The 17413-nt window shown below is 45.5% G+C and overlaps 2 protein-coding genes across 10 annotated transcripts in view; both read right to left on the bottom strand.

The window, feature by feature from the left end:
* Window positions 1–4690: 4690 nt before the first annotated feature.
* On the bottom strand, window positions 4691–15190 carry LOC310690708 (retinol dehydrogenase 8-like). The gene is made up of 6 exons (XM_083470198.1): window positions 14615–15190; window positions 12493–12654; window positions 10031–10210; window positions 8119–8212; window positions 6837–7020; window positions 4691–5062 (listed from the first exon to the last, which is right to left on the bottom strand). Exons 1-6 carry the CDS (start codon window positions 14709–14711, stop codon window positions 4823–4825), a joined length of 957 nt encoding a protein of 318 aa, XP_083326324.1. The 5' UTR covers window positions 14712–15190; the 3' UTR covers window positions 4691–4822.
* A 141-nt stretch (window positions 15191–15331) lies between these two features.
* Window positions 15332–17413, bottom strand: part of GRB7 (growth factor receptor bound protein 7) — a 77204-nt gene continuing 75122 nt past the window's right edge. For all 9 annotated transcript variants that reach the window (XM_083469784.1, XM_083469785.1, XM_083469786.1 and 6 more), the window contains one exon: window positions 15332–17179. In XM_083469784.1, the coding sequence (XP_083325910.1) occupies window positions 17033–17179 (147 nt within the window). In that variant the 3' untranslated portion in view covers window positions 15332–17032. The remainder of the gene's footprint in view (window positions 17180–17413) is intronic.

The raw sequence follows: 17413 nt of genomic DNA, 5'->3' as shown, positions 1-17413 counted from the left end.
AGTTGACATGCCACAGCATAGCTCAAGTCCCAGCCTAATGGGTATCTAGGATTGCTCTGCCCATTTTCATAATCCTACAAATAGTTGTGATTTGTCAGAGGAAAAACAAGGCTGACTGCGGTCCATACAGATGAACTCCTCAGTCAGCAGAGCACGAAACTCTTAATATCAGGGTTGTGGGTTCGAGCCCCATGTTGGGCCGAAGTTTCCTGTGTTTCAGAGGGTGGGAGTCGTGGTCCCTTCCAATTCTATGATTCTATGATTTACGTAAAACAAGCCTGGTTCTGGGAAACGGCTACCTTTTCCTAAAAACACCATTTCAAAGAAATCGGCCCCTCCATTATCATCACCAATTATCTCCTTGAAATACTCATCTGTATTTATTTAGACTGAAGCTTCCCTTCGCCTTACAAGCCGCAACCTTTGCTCCCTCCCTCTGTGTTGTATCTGCTTTTTCAGTCCACGCAGTCATCAGAATTAGGTGCTGTTCAGCCATTTCTTTACAGTTTAAACCCCAAGTGGCTAAAAATACCGCGTCAGGGTCTAATAAGCACAGCTCGCTGGAGATATTTCTGTCTGGGACTGGGAACTGAAACCCCTAAGGCTGGTCATGGGCTGTCTACCTCAGGATCATGTGACTCAACCAACACGATGAGAGCACATGGCCACCCCCAATGTCACCCCCTTCTGCCTATGGGACCCAGGGCACAGATGAGTAAAGGGGAGCTTCCAGGTATTCAGTTTACAAGTAGAAGTCCAGAGGATGTGGAGCAAAAACAAAACAAAAATCTTCGGAATTCTTCTTCCTCCTTCTCCTCCCTTCCCACACCCCCCCCTATGTGCTCTGCAAGAGTTCTATGTAAAATGATCGAATCATCATAATCAAATCCGCTGTTACCATTTTGCAGAATAGGTCTCTTGGCAAAAAGTCAAGAAGTGAAATACTTGCATGGGCCGCTAGGTGTCATCTCTCTCACACACAGAGACATTATAAAATAAAAAAATTCCTTCCAGTAGCACCTTAAAGACCAACTAAGTTAGTTCTAGGTATGAGCTTTCGTGTGCATGCACACTTCTTCAGATACCCTGGAAGTAGAAAGATTTCGTGCATGCACACGAAAGCTCATACCAAGAACTAACTTAGTTGGTCTTTAAGGTGCTACTGGAAGGAATTTTTTTATTTTGACTATGGCAGACCAACACGGCTACCTATCTGTAACTAGAGACATTATAATCAGCAAACAGGGCAACTGATAATCTAGAAGCAAAGGTTCTCAGGTTTGAGTTTCCAGGAGAATTGATTTATCTTGCAGAAGTCTAGTCCTCCTGTACCCAATGACCCACCACTGGGGTTTCCTTCTACTTCCAGGGTTCTTGTTATCACTAAACTATTACAGCTGCTCTGTGTGCATTGTGTATGGAAATTCACTCAGACTGCTGCATACCAACTGGAGAAGCACTTGTTTGTTCCTGAATAATAATAATAATTTTATTTGTACCTTGCCCATCTGACTGCCCCCCCAATAAATAGAAATACATAATTAAATGTGAAACATTAAAAAATCCCATATACAGGGCTGCCTTCAGATGTTTTCTAAAAGTTGTATAGTTCTTTATTTCCTTGACATCTGATGGGCGGGTGCCACCACCGAGAAGGCCCTCTGCTTGGTTCCCTGTAACTTTACTTCTCACAATTAAGAAACTGCCAGAAGGCCCTCGGAGCTGGACCTCAGTGTTCATGCTGAACAATGGGGGTGGAGACGCTCCTTCAGGTATACTGGGCCAAGGCTGTTTAGGGCTTTAAAGGTCGGCACCAACACTTTGAATTGTGCTTGGAAACATACTGGTATGTTTACATTGTTCCTTTTTATTATTTCCAGAAAGGATTCTTTATTCAACTTCTGCTATTACATATTTTGAGGGCTGTTTGAGGGTGATTAGGGAAAGAGGGCAAGGAGAGAAATTGAGGAGAAACGGGCTGCACACAAGGGCAACCTTGCCATGGTTTTGCATTGTGTTTGTGTGTGATTTAAAAACTGTTAGGAGCAACAACAACCAGAAAACAACCAAAAAGTAAACCTTGATTCAGAACTCTCAAATGCTAAAGGATAAAGAATGGGTGGTACCATGAGGTAAGACTTTGGGGCAGGAGGCCGGAGCCCCACTCAGCAGAATGACAGGAGGATGACAGTTGGCTTGCTACATTTTGAAGAAGGCAGTGACGACTGGTGCCCATTGCAATTGGTAGGTAGGAAGGCAGAGAGGCCAACGGAAGGTGGGTCTAGAACAGGTGACAGGAAGAGCCAATCCCTGACTGGGTGAAAGTAAGAAGGCAGGCTAGCCGGCTGGCTGAGGATGGGCTTGAGGTTGGTGGGGCAGGCTCCCATTCGCCTTAATGGCCCAGTGTGTGTTGGAAGTCATATGACCATTTAAAGAGCCCTCCCATTAGACCTTGAAGACCAGAGCCAGTGTGGTGCAATGGTTAAGAGTGGTAGACTCGTAATCTGGTGAAAGGGGTTCGCTTCCCCGCTCCTCCACATGCAGCTGCTGGGTGACCTTGGGCCAGTCACACTTCTCTGAAGTCTCTCAGCCCCACTCACCTCACAGAGTGTTTGTTGTGGGGGAGGAAGGGAAAAGGAGATTGTTAACTGCTTTGAGGCTCCTTCGGGTAGAGATAAAGCAGGATATCAAATCCAAACTCTTCTTCTTCTTCAGAGACTGAAGTTACCCCACTGTGGTACCATTGAAAAAAACAGAGTGTTTCCAAAGTGTACTGTGGATAGGGACACACGAATCTGTCACTTTTGGTTTCAGTTCCCTATAAATCATAAACTGATGAGGAAAAGGGAGAGAACTGAACCTTAGAGTGGAAAACACGAGAATCCGAAATTGGCAAAATTTACCCATCCCTACTCTCCACAGGATTCACAAACGGACTTTTCCTTGGGCTGGTTTCTTCCCAACTGCCAAGGTGTGTGCCAAGCGCCTCTGTGAGCTCAAAAAGGGATGGATCTGGGTGGGTACACACATATACACAGGGGTCCCCTGCCTCAACACCACAGCGGATCCTAGCCAGAGCATTTGGGGTAGCGATGAGAGAGACAGCCCCGAAACGCGGGCGCACAGAGAGCCAGAATGGATAGTCAGTGGCCATTTTTGCCACAGGTGCATCTTTTGTTTGCAGCGGCAAAAACTTGTAAAGGTTGAGATGGAGAGGGGAGGAGCTCCTTCCGATTGTGTTATTGCTGCTTCTGGATGGTAGAGTCAATCACTTGGGGCTTCACTCTTTTGCAGACCCTCCAAGTGCCCCTATTTTCCCGGGACGTCCCTGATTTAGAGAAGCCATCCTGGTTTCTGATTTGATCCCAGAATGTCCCGCTTTTCCTTAGGAAGTCCCTATTTTCATTGGAGAAATATTGGAGGTTTTGGGATTATCTGACCCCTGAGCCATCTGAAGGCAATCCTGTAATAGGGAAGGTGTTTTTTTTTAATGTTTACTGTTTTATTATGTTTTTATATACAGTGGTACCTTGGGTCACATATGCTTCAGGTTACAGACTCCGCTAACCCAGAAATAGTACCTCGGGTTAAGAACTTTGCCTCAGGATGAGAACAGAAATTGTGCTCCTGCGGCACGGCAGCAGCAGGAGCTAAAGTGGTGCTTCAGGTTAAGAACAGTTTCAGGTTAAGAACGGACCTCCAGAACGAATTAAGTACTTAACCCGAGGTACCACTGTATGTTGGAAGCTGCCCAGAGTGGCTGGGGCAACCCAGTAAAATGTGTGGGATATAAATAGTAAAATTATCCCATTTTGGAACGGGAGGCCCCTATTTTCATGTTGGAGGGCATGTCTTTCAGAGATGTAATAAATTGGTTTTTCCCTGCAGCACCTCCATGGTCCCTTCCTTCTCTCCCCAACCACCTTTCTGTTCCTCCCAAGCAGGAGTGGTTGTGGGAGGTCAAATGCAGGCCTCCAGACCCCTGCATCTGACCCTCAGTGTTCTCCCCAGGCCACACCCCTTCCCTAGGCCACACCCCCTCACCAGCCCTGCTTCTTTGTGCCATCCTCGAGTGTTTTTGCCTGGCTGAAATGTGTCATTGAACTCTCTTGCTTCCCAGCAAGGAAGGTAAGAGAGGGATGCCCGAGCGCATGTAGAAACTAGCCTCCTCTATAAAGGTAAAATTCACATCTGTGGGAGGTGTGTGAATTATGCTTTTCCAGTCCACACAGGGTAGGCTATTTCTTTTCTTCTTCTTTTTACTGCTATCACATTTACCACAAACAAACAAAAAGAGCAGAAAGGAAACCTCTTTTTTCGTTGCTATTGCTATGGCAATCCCCCCCCCCCTTGCCTGGGATTAATTTCTCTAATCCCCCCATGTGGCTGCAAGCCACTTGTATTTAACATATTGCGCAGTTCAGCCTTTATTTGTTTTTAGGGGTTTTTTTTGCACTGCTGCTCTTTGTCCTAAAAGGTGAGACCAGTTCACAGATTTCCAAGTGGTTTGCTATCCTGGGACTGCTCAGGGCCACGCCTTCCTGGTTGCTGCTGCTCCTCCTACTCAGCTTCTAAATGAACAGGGGCCTCTCAACCTCATCAAAGGGAGAACAGGGGTTAAAGCATGCAAATAAACACAAAGCAGGGCTCCAGAGTGTGAATTACAAAAAACAAAAAGCCTAGTCAGAAGTAGTGAGAATAGAATTGAGAGTTTTAAAGTGTTTCAAATGTGCAAACAGAAAGTTTGGTAAAAAGAGAAGTGAATCTGTTTTGGGATCTTCCGTTCCCCAGTCTCTCTCTCCCCGGCCTCTGAAGGACCTCCTCATCTGAAGCCCAACAGCCTGGCTCCTTGCCTCATTTTCTGGGCTTGCCAGCGGATCAGCCGAATGGCCTTCAGGCTGACGTGCAAGAGGGTATCGTATTTGAAGACCATCTTGTAGAACGAGTCGGTCATCAAGGCCCCGGTGGGGTCGGCGTGCTTGAGAGCCGTCATGGGCGTGTAGATAGCGTTGGTCTGGTGGCGGAAGGGCGGCTTGGCCGTGGTGATGACCTTCAGGGTGTGCTGTGGAGGGAAACACAGGACACCCACGTAAATAAATGCCAGAGGACATCCACACAAAGGCAGAGCTGGGAAACCTGTGGCTCTGCAGATGTGGTTGCACTCCAAAGCCCATCCTCCCTCACAATGGTAACCCAACCCCCCAGCCTCACAAGGATTTATTTTGCTCTTCTGATGCCTATTTATTGAGAGATCGCTGAAATCTGAGGTGCCAGAAAAGGAGGCCTCTAATTTTAGATGTGTGTGGCTGCTGGTTGTGGCTACTCACTCGGTTAAAGGAATCATAGGGCAGATCTACACTCATCGTTTATAACGTTAAGGAATGATTTTCATAATGCTTGTAATGTTAATACCTGAAGGAGCGTCTCCACCTCCATCGTTTAGCCCAGACACTGAGGTCCAGCTCCGAGGGCCTTCTGGCGGTTCCCTCCCTGTGAGAAGTGAGGTTTCAGGGAACCAGGCAGAGGGCCTTCTCGGTAGTGGTGCCTGCCCTGTGGAATGCCCTCCCATCAGATGTCAAGGAAATAAACAACTATCTAACTTTTAGAAGATATTTGAAGGCAGCCCTGTTTAGGGAAGCTTTTCATGCCTGATGTTTTATCACTTTATTATTATCATTATTATTATTATTATTATTATTATTATTATTATTATTATTATCATCAACATCATCAATTCTGTTGGGAGCTGCCCAGAGTGGCTGGAGAAATCCAGCCAGATGGGTGGGGAATGAAATAATAATAATAATAATAATAATAATAATAATAATAATAATAATAAGTCACCAGCACCAGAGAGAGCTGGTGAGCAACCAGGAACATGCAATAGAGAAACTCTGTTGTTACAGGGGAAAACAAGGTAAGGAGCATTTTTTATTTGCCAGTATGCCCTGTGACATTTTAGAACTATATATCTAATATCGTTCTAATAACATTAAAAAGGTCAGTGTAGATCCAGCCTTAGCTGATTAATCAATGGAACCTACTAAAACTCTTACGATTAATCAGTTGACCACATCCGCTATATATTTTGGAAAGTTGTTTGTCTGTTCTGTATGTGTTCGGATACCTTAACCAAATTTTGCAAGATTGCTCCTGTGATCAAGTAGCAGGTTTCCACCCGTGTTTGGATACAACTTGAATCAAGATGGCAGACTGTTGCGTTCAATACTGCATTGTTGTTGTTTTGTTTCTTTGAATTCTTGAGCAACATTAGATTTGCATCTAACCAGTTGGATGGGAGGCTGCCTGCTTTCAATGGGGTTACATTCCTTCTGAAGGAGCGCGTATGCAGCTTGGGGGTAATTTTGGATGCACTGCTGCTGCTTGAGGCTTGGGTGGCCTCAGTGGCACCCCTACCTGGACAGGGATAGCCTAACAACTACAACTCCCATCATCCCTAGCTAGCAGGACCAGTGGTCAGGAGCTATGGGAGTTGTAGTCTAACAATGTCGGGGGGGGGGCCAAGCTTCAGAATGATTGCTTTAGACATGGGCTTAAAGCTTTTATATTCTCACAGACTTTGCCTGTGGTGTGAACCAGGCAGGTTGTCCGTTCTACTGAAGATGCTGTGCTGTTTTCCCCCTATGCTTGGTTCTACAAGTGCTTTCCAATCCTATAATGTGCGGTGATCTGGAATTTTGTGTGTTGAGCAGCATAGAAATTCCTGCAAATGATGATGATAATAATAATAATAATAATAATAATAATAATAATAATAATAATAATAACGGCAGCCCTTGTCACACATAAAGAAGACATTAGGTTTTTTCCCCCACCTCAGCTACATCTTCAGGGGTCTGGCCCAAACTGGAGAAGATAGCCTTGGAATTTTTCAGGTAGACATTGGTGAATATTTCTGCCGTCTCAGGATCCGTCTGGGAGTAGTCAGCTTTCTCTGCGTCTTCATAGACCTTCATCTCAAACTCGGTCACGACTGGGCCAGGCTCTATCAAACTGACACTACAAGCCAAGCACACAATATGTAAGGTTCATCCTTAAGCCAGGCATTCTTTTCTGGTGCTTGTGGGGTCCTCCCTTCATTTCGGCTGTGAGGAAGGGAGCCACCACGTTCCAGAGGCACAGAAGAGGCCAAGTCGGGTTATGAGCAATTGTTGGAGGGAGTGGAAGTGGCAGTGAGAAATGGCTGCGCTCGATCCAACTAAGTCATACACAGAGTAAGCCCATTCAGATCAATACAGATGACTAACCTCAGTCACCCTGTCTATTCTGGGTATGACTGTAGCGAACCATGACTGAAAAAGCGGCTAATTTGGAAGCTATATTGGGGGGGGGAGAATGCCAACCCTAAATATACACTGTTCAAAATCCTTTATTTATGTAGCCCCCCCCCCACATGCCTTAGTTCCCATTTGTGATTCTTAAAAAAGCTGGCTGGATTCAACATGGCCTGCTAGCAAAAGGGAAGGGAAGGGAAGGGAAGGGAAGGGAAGGGAAGGGAAGGGAAGGGAAGGGAAGGGAAGGGAAGGGAAGAGAGTCCAAAGGGAACCCCCACAGAATTAATAGAATTACAGTTTCATGAGGGGAATAGGGATCTCCCAACAATTCTCAGCGCACTTAATAAACTACAGTTCCCAGAATTCTTTGGGGTGGGAAGCCATGAATGCTTAAAGCGGTATAGTACTGCTTTAAATGTGTGGTGAGGTTGTCACCCTTTGAGACAAATGAGCACTAAATCAACTTGAATTCTCCCTGTTTCCCCACTTACACCTCCTGAAGAGCTAAATTACCCAAAGGGAGATGCTAACTCTGATCAGAGTAAATTTTGTCTGACCACCAGCTGTTTTATCCTGTGAACTATTCCCCATTATTTAAAGTGACCACTTTTCCCCCCTGCCAGAAATTCATGAAGTGAAGCTCTTCCATTCACTAGACTCTTTCAACCGGAAAAAGCTACCCCTGTTGAACTCCTTCCGCTTTTGCAGCTGTCGAAACCAAAGGAGACTTGCCAGAAATGCAAAAGAAGGCAACCCTAACTGTATAGGCATGGCAGGGGAGGAGAAGGGGTCTAAAAGCATCACTTGCTGATTAGCCACTCACAAGATATTGAACTTGAGCGCCTGGATGATAAGGCTTTCGCAGAAGCCCTCAATGGCAAATTTGGAAGCTGTGTAGATGTCATTGAACACGATGCCTGAAAAAGAAGAGATTAGAAAGAGGCTGGACATAGACAAATCCTGCAGGTAGACCATTCTGATGGCCAAGTGAAACAAAATTAATTATGTCCTCGTTTATTCAGGCATCAGATTTATTGTATGAGCCACTGGCTTTGACAACTTTCAGGCAACATTTCAATATAAAATGACAGTTACACAAGTTACAATGGAGGTGTGTGTGTGTGTGTGTGTGTGTGTGCACATACACAAACATATACAGAGAGAGGGGGCATGCGTACTATACAGAGTACAGTGGTACCTCCGGTTACAGACACTTCAGGTTACAGAATCTGCTAACCCGGAAATAGTACCTCAGGTTAAGAACTTTACCTCAGGATGAGAACAGAAATCGCGCGCTGGTGGCCCCATTAGCACAAGTGGTACCTCAGGTTAAGAACAGTTTCAGGTTAAGAACGGACCTCCAGAACGAATTAAGTTCTTAACCCAAGGTAACACTGTACTATAAAATCTTAACTTAAACAAGAAAAAAAAAGACCTGTTATCTGCTTAAAAGTCCCCTACACCAGCCACCCTGATCCTTTTTTGCTACTTTCACATGGAGTTTATGTGCAGCTAAAGTGTTTGGCACTCCAGACAGCAAGTGAATAAGCCACATTTTGAAGGTTTCTCTCTCTCACACACTCCTCCCTGCAAGTGAAAACTGGCATGGCAAAATGGGCTGGAATAAAAATTCCCCGTATGTGCTAGCATATGTGCAGGGTTTTTTTGTTTTTGTTTCTGGTTTTGTTTCTGGTTTTTATTTTAGATGAGAAAATATTCAAAATTTGAGTCTGTCCTTCTGCCCCCTTGGGATTTACCCACCTCATTGTGCTGCACATGTGCAAACAAAGCCTTAGCTTGCTAAGAAAAAGATCTAGATTAGGCTTCCTCAAACTCAGCCCTCCAGATGTTTTTGGCCTACAACTCCCATGATCCCTAGCTAGCAGAACCAGTGGTTAGGGATGATAGGAATTGTAGTCTCAAAACATCTGGAGGGCTGAGGTTGAGGAAGCCGGATCTAGACGATTGATTAAGAGGCTAGGTCTGTCAGTGGCTATTGATCCTAATCTAAAGGGAGCCTCTGTTCAGAGAACATCACAAGAGCCCACTGCCTCCGAGGAAAGACCCACCCAGCTATCCTCTCCTCACCAGTGATTCTCAGTCTCTGGAATTCAGAGATATATTGCCTCTGACCGTGGAAGCAGAACAGAGCCTTATCCTTCATGAAATGTCTCTGGAGGTGGCCTCCCTCAAAACATCAGATACTGGTGACAAACAACCATGGCCATGGCCATCATGTTTTGCTGTTTGTGTGTTTCCCAGGAGATGGGAAAGTGCCTATATGGACCCTTTGACTGATTTAGCTTAGTAGGCAATGTTCTTATGAATGCAGTAGCCAGCCATTGTAATAGTTATTCTGTATTGCGTCTTCTTTTAAATATATTAATGGTATTTAATTGAGAGGGCAGTGTATAAAGAGCTTACTTATAAATAAGTAAGGAAGGCATAGAGGTTGAGTCACAGGAAGCAGGTGACATGGAAGACTTAGAGGAAGATGCACCAGTCAGAAATTTGGCAAAAAAATACCTTATTGTCTTTCTTCATAGGAAGAAAACAGACACAGGGAACTCCTGACTTCACCCAGATGCAAATCAGCTCAGTGCCACCTGGTGGGCTAAGCTGCATAATGCACTATCCACACAGAAAGGAAATTGCTTCTTAAAATCTGGGCTTGCGAACAAGGCTGAAAAAAGCTTGTGTGAATGAAGACCTAGCCAAGAAAACAACAACCTTACCTTGCAAACCCATGACACTGCTGATGACCACAATGTGGCCGCTCCGCCTTTTCTTCATGTCAGGGAGGACCTCCTTAATCATCCTCACCACGCCAAAGAAGTTGGTCTCCATGATGGCCTTCATCTCTTCGATGGTCTGGCACTCGATGGGACCAATAAGACCTATGCCAGCGTTGTTGACTGCAACAGGCAGACAAAAGATCTTATTGTGAGCCCCACCCTTGGTGTTCAGTGAGAGGAAGGGAACATTGGAAACAAACTGGGGCTGAGGGAGTTGGAGTCCAGCAACATTTGAAGGGCTGCCGTTTCCCCATTCCCGCTCTAGCCCAATGGTAGAGCCAATGTTACCCCATTCCAGCCCCTTCCCATGTTCTCAGACACTTGGGGAAACTCAGAACTGCTTCACACTGACGACTAAATGATTGCCACATTAAACTACGAGTGTGTAACTGTAGAGATGCAGACAGGTAATCCAGTTGGCGTTTCACAGGATATTAGAAGAGAAGAAGAAGAGTTTGGATTTGATATCCCGCTTTATCACTACCCGAAGGAGTCTCAAAGCGGCTAACAATCTCCTTTCCCTTCCTCCCCCACAACAAACACTCTGTGAGGTGAGTGGGGCTGAGAGACTTCAGAGAAGTGTGAATAGCCCAAAGTCACCCAGCAGCTGCATGTGGAGGAGTGGAGACGCGAACCTGGCTCACCAGATTCTGAATCTACTGCTCTTAATCACTACACCACACTGGCTCACATTAGGCCAGAACTGTGTGTTTGTTGTCAGCTGCATGTCTGGGAATGGCCACTCAAGACATTTTGTTGCCTGAGGCAATCAAAAAGTGGTGCTGCTCCCCTCCGCCTCCCCAAGTCACTGTGCAGAATACCTAAAACTGCTCAAGTTATTTTTGGACAGCTGAGGTGGAAAATCCCATCAGGGCCATGCAAGTAACTTACCATGCTAGTAAAAATGTAACAGCTAACCATTTACTGGCCTTTCATGATACCTAAATTCAGTTACCTCTCTCTACCTAAGGGTGCGGGCACACTTTTCTGGGAAATTTGGCTGCTTTTCCACCAAAGAAACGTGATGGGAGCAGGGCAGCTTCAGGGGGGCAGGGGAATGGTTAACCCTTTCTTCACCCACACTCTATCCCACCAGACAAGATTCCAGAGCTGCCTTTCCATTTCTGGAATGCCGAGGTTTTATTTGGGGTGAGGTGGGGAACAGCAGTAGCAAAGATGACATTGCATCTGGTAAAATGAGCATTCTGCTGGGGGTTGTTTGACCTGCGGTCGTCCAGTCACGAGAGTCACTCCTTGATTCTTCAGTCTCAAGTGATAACTGCACACCACCTTACTGCAAATTTTTAAGCAGCTACTGTGTGGTTTCTGAATGTCTGTTTCTACCCACAGAGAGTGAGCATTATTACCCTGCACAACTGTGATCTTTTGCCAAGGACCTAAGCAACCCTTGGCTTGAGTGTTGTTCTAGTAAATTCCTAATCCAATCCGGAAGGCTTTAGATTGGCACAGCACGATATGGGACTAAGGAGTGTAGGCAAAATGGTCACATTGGACCCCATTGTTCCATAATTTTGGAGAGGACAATCCCCTCTACACTACTCTATTTATCCCTACTGCCACCCATCTCTGGTTAACATTCTTGACCTACACAGACCACAATAATCTGACATGCAATGTCTTCTTCTTTTTCTTTAATCACAGTCCCAGACTTGCGAGAGGCTCTACTAGGAACCAATATGGAATCTTGTGGATCTCTCAGGGCCCCCAGAAATGACTTGAGTCCCCAAGTCCCAAATTAGTAGACCCAAACTGAGTCACCCAATTTGAGTCTCACAAGAATTGGCTAATGTTTTGCCGTATGTATTTCAACAATCTCAAAGTTTGAGAGTCAGTAACACAAATGATGTCAATGCGGAGTGTTGCGGTAAGTTGGCTGTTCTGCTGTGGCTAATGTATTCTCCACCACCACTTTTTAAAAAGTGGTCAAAATCCTAGAGGAATAAAAATGAGTTCATAAGCGGATACCAAAAACGCAAACTCATGGAGAATTCGTGGTGATGTGTCGCGGAACAAACCCTTTGAAGAAGATAACATAACAGTGGTTACCCAGACTTCGTTGCTGGTTGTGAAGGGGCCCCATAACCGTTCAAGCTTTGGGGCCCCAAAAATGTAGGCCCACCACTGGGTGTGTGTAGGAATTAGCATACACGTGCACAGTGTAAACATCTAGGGAAGTCCCAAGCAAGTCCTTCCATCCCCATCATCTTACTGCCATTGCTGCTACCTCACCCCAAGTATTCCTTCTGGGTTAAAAAGAAAGGAAAAAGAGAGAGCCCACACTTATTTTTGGTGGGGCAGGGGTTCTGATTCACTGCGCACCTCCTTCTAACACAATCCTTACTCCGGGTGACAGATAATGCAGCAAACCTTTGGATACTCACTGAGGATGTCAATATGCCGTTGGGGGATGCTGTTGACGCAGCTGCGGATGGATTTCTCGTCGCAGACATCCAGCTGTTTGATCTCCAGCGTCTTGTTGAGAGCAGCCCCTGCAGCAGTTTCCAGTTTCTCCTTCTTGGCCACATTCCTCATTGTGGCAATCACTGGAACACAGGAGCTTTCGTCACTCAGTCCCAAACCATCCTCAGTTCCACTCCGACTTTGAGACCAAAGCTTTTACATTCCACCTTGCCCAAATTGTCAAACCCTCATAGCTGGGGCTATAAAGGACTTTTTTTTTTAATTTCCAAAGTACCCAACCTAAGTTGCCAACTTTTAAACTGTCTGCAGGAGCTGTGCTCTAGTTATCTCCCGCTTGGACTACTGTAATGTGCTCTACATGGGGCTACCTTTGAAAGTGACCCGAAAACTGCAATTAATCCAGAATGCGGCAGCTAGACTGGTGACTGGGAGCGGCCGCCGAGACCACATAACACCGGTCCTGAAAGACCTACATTGGCTCCCAATATGTTTCTGAGCATAATTCAGAGTGTTGGTGCTGACCTTTAAAGCCCTAAACGGCCTCAGTCCTGTATACCTGAAGGAGCGTCTCCACCCCCATCGTTCAGCCCGGACACTGAGGTCCAGCGCCAAGGGCCTTCTGGCGGTTCCCTCATTGCGAGGTTACAGGGAACCAGACAGAGGGCCTTCTTGGTAGTGGCGTCCGCCCTTTGGAACATCCTCCCACCAGATGTCAAGGAAATAAGCAGCTATCTTAGCTTTAAAAGACATCTGAAGGCAGCCCTGTTTAGGGAAGTTTTTAATATTTAATGCTGTATTGTTTTTAACACTCGATTGGGAGCCACCCAGAGTGGCTGGGAAAACTCAGCCAGATGGGCGGGGTATAAATAAATAATAATAATAATAATAATAATAATAATAATAATAATAATTATTATTATTATTATTATTATTATTATTATCAGCAACGGTGTGGCCTAAAGCCTTCAACTGATGGATAATGTTTATTTCTATGTTATGACATAGTTCACCTGCTAATTTCAGTGTATCGTGCTGCTCTTAAGGGCACAATGGCAGGCTTGTCCCCATCCCCCCCTTTTCCTGGTGTTCAAGTTGGCAACCCTAAACCACAGTTCCAAATTTCAATCCTGGAAGTGCAGGTTTTCAAAATGGCTGAACAGGAAAACACCAGAGGTTCGGTGTGTGTTTTTTTAGATGTAATTTAAGTCTGAGTTTCCAATTAAAACTGGAGCTAGAGAATAGAAGGCAGTAGACAAAATCGACAGATTTCAATTCTTTAGCAGCTGTAAGGTGATGCATCACCAGAATCAAATTTAAAAGCTACTACAATACAATTAGCAGCTAATTTAAAAGTTCGCAGCCAGACTACTAATGATCCCTGCATTTGTTTGATAACACACTCATTCTAGGAAACACTCAATACCAGAGTTGGAAGCTCAGCACTGTGCAGTCGTCGTAATAATAATAATAATAATAATAATAATAATAATAATAATAATATATTATTTATATCCCACCCATTTGGCTGAGTTTCCCCAGCCACTCTGGGCAGCTCCCAACAGAATATTAAAAACACGATAAAACACCAAACATTAAAAACTTCCCTAAACAGGATGTTAAGAGATGGTCCTGTCTCAAGGGCACAGGGCATGTTACAGCCTTCAGGTAACTATTTCTTATATCCATGGCAAGTTCATTGGATCAACATGCTGGAAACTATGGGTATAAATAATTAAACAGAATTATGCATTTAATTTTGAATTTACCTTTTCGCTCTATTTTAAATTGTCGTTTTGGTGTTGCATTAAGTATTTGCTTTCAAATTGCGTAATTGTTCTGTTCTTGCCCACCCTGGGACATCATGGTGAAGGGAGGGTAAGAAGTTGAAGATAAGATAGGTGCCCTGAATACCCTCATCCAGGCTAGCAAACTTAGAAGCAAATCCAACAGGAAAGAAATTGGAAAAGCAAACAATCTGATCATGTCATTTTGTGTAGCTGCATCAGATTAAAAGGAAACTAGGCAATGTACACATTTTTTTAAAAAATGTTGTTTCACAAAACACTGTTTAAAGAAGCTCACCTTTGAACCTCCTCTGCTTGTCCTGTGCTAGTTTCACAGCCAATGCCAGCCCAATCCCGGATGAGCATCCCGTTATCAATACAACTTTGGGAGCCATGGTGGCTTGTGCTGAGGAGGCAGAGGTAGCCTCCAGAGACCAGGCAGTGGCTTCTCTGACTCCTATAGAGAAGGCTGTGGGCTTCTGGCAGCTCTGCGATTTGCCCTCACATCTTCCCCAGTGGGTCCCTCTTCAAGGATCTTAAAAAAGGACAGCTAATTGGCCAACTCCCAAGGCCTTAATCTCCTGGCCATTGCTAAATCCCAAATGGATTTGCATGGCAAATCCTGCCTAATCACTTCCAGGCCCGACCACTCGTGATGCACAAACAAAACCACGAGACTTGGCACACGGTATGCGAACAGGGAAATGACATTGCCCAGAGTGCCTTGCGAGAAACATCACCCAGCATGCTTTGCTTTTAGTATCCCCATATCGAAATTTCAAGTGTAACCAATGCCATGGTGCTGGGCTGGAGGAAATCAACAGTGACACTCCTTTCTGACGCAGTCTCTCTTTTTTTTATGTGATGGTATCTGGGTGATTCAGTATCTAGAGAGGCCCAAAGAGTAGCACTGAGAGGCGAAACTGATATATCAGTAACAAAAACGGAGGAAGCCCGGCGTTGGCTTCACGCTCATTCCTGCCTCAAGGGCTGTTAAGGATAGGGAAACAAGAGGTTATCAAACATAAACTTTTATTTATGAGTAAGAAGTTTTGTGTGTCTTAGATAAATAAAGAGATAAAATAATCTGTTGATTCTTTACAGGGTGATCTCTGCTATTCATTTAATTGGCTGTTCTTAGCTTGTTCTTTTCTCACAACTGATCTTGTGTACAAAATCAAAGCAAATGTATGGAAAAAAAATACAATTTATTATCATCACTTATATATATATATACACAACTCATCACAGTAGATACTGGCCTTATAGATTTGCACGACATTAGTGGCAGAGCCTTCCTGCTTCTCCTCCTCCCCATCCCAGGGTGTTTTTAAAAAACCCTTTCATGTAAGGGGAGAAAACCAATTATTCCTACCTCAATTCCTTGCCTGTGATGCTTAGATGCAATAGCACAAGCCAACTCACGACAAAACCCAGCAGCTTGAGAGGATGAGAGCCGGGGATTATAGCACAGTGGTATTGGCCATATTGCACCAAATATCCAATAAGAATGCTGGCGGGGTGCGTGTGTGTCTGTGTGGCGAGATCTTCGGGTTTAAATGTATTCAGAATTGGGTGTCCGGAGAGAGTGTTGAAAGGAATATCCCTGTGTTCGAGTGGGGGGAGCAGCTACGACTAGAACCAAGCAACTTCAAATCTGTGTTCCTCTGCTTTTCTGTGCGGAAAGACACGTGGGACTGCAGACTGAAGAGATCCCTGGGAAAAGATAGCCTCCAGGGCGATGCCAATAACCCACCCACCCATCCTGTGTGCCTCTTCTAATCTGGTAGAGCTATAAAAAGTTCCAGTGCAGGCTTGGTTTTTGCCTGGACAACAGCTGGGGTGGGGGGGACAGCTCAGTTGGTAGCACATAAAACTCTAATCTTAGGGTCTTTTTCCTTTTCATCTTCAGCTACTGTCACCGGATTCCCTCCTGACTCTCCACCAGCCTTCTGCCCATGGGCCCCGCATCCCAAGAGGAGACTGCCACTTTAAATAAGCTGCGATGCCAAGCACCAGAGAAAAAGAAGAGAAAATTTTCCTAACAAAGGTGTGGGAGCTCCCAGAAAATCTAGTGCTGGAGGCAGGCAAACCTCTGTCGCTGTTGTTAAAAGAGAGCTGGAAGTTAGCGTGCAAGAGGCATCGCTTCCCGTGGCGTGTGCATCCAATATTTCTTTTGTCCCCTGCTGTTGCCTCCGGTCAAACAGGTTTTCGAAGTGATGCAAAACCCACAACAAACCTGAAAGGCAACTCCCAGAAAAGGAGAACACATTAGGAGGCAGGAGGACTGAAGTAGCAGCGAAATCTCTTGCGTGCAGTACCAAAACAAGCCCTGGATCAGAGATGTACACAAAGCCCCGTAGTGGAGCGGGACACTCAGCGGTCAGGCGGACACCCGTTCCCTTTCATGGCAGAAGCCACCCGCCGACAGAGCCGTGTTCTCTTAAGAAGTGAAGTGCAATTGCCGTGACCTCGAATCCATCCTTGAGTCTGCTCAAAATCCGGAGGCTTTCGATGACGGTGTGGTGGTGGAATGGGAAGGTTCGAATCGGGTGGCTTGCAGCAGCTGAAGTTTATTAAGGAGCAATTCAAAGTTCGGAGTCGATCCCGGTGTACAGAGTTCAAAAAAAGACCTGCTCCCCAGACCCCCTCTCCCTGTCACCGGCTGTGGCCAATCTGTGGGGCACAGGGAAAGGCCGCTTGGGAAGACAGCCTATCATAAGGCGACGCTTGTGCAGTAGTGCTTCAGCTTGCAAGGCAAGATGCCGCGGTTGATCTGGTGGAATTCCACCAGCTGGATCAAGTCAGCAAAGCGAGTCTGGCCGTCGTCCATGGTGTAGTAGAGGTGTCCGTCTTCCTCGCTCTGAAACCCATAAAAGACAGTGAGCCGCTGGCAAGAGGGGAAGGCACAGAAGAGAATAAAGCAGGGTTTGTCAACCTGGTCCCTACCGCCCAGTAGTGGGCTTTTCAGGATTCTAGGTGGGTGGTAGGGGGTTCTATGGAACAAGCTGAATCCTCCTTCCACTGAGCACTGGTGGGCAGTAAGGAAATTTTACCATCAAGAAAGATGCATTAATGAGCGGTAGGTATAAAAAGG

Source organism: Podarcis liolepis, assembly GCF_965112155.1.
Source record: "Podarcis liolepis genome assembly, chromosome: 13".
In the NCBI taxonomy this organism is placed as follows: Eukaryota; Metazoa; Chordata; class Lepidosauria; order Squamata; family Lacertidae; genus Podarcis; species Podarcis liolepis.
The sequence above is the reverse complement of the archived record's forward strand: the minus strand, read 5'-3'. Positions and strand labels throughout refer to the sequence as shown.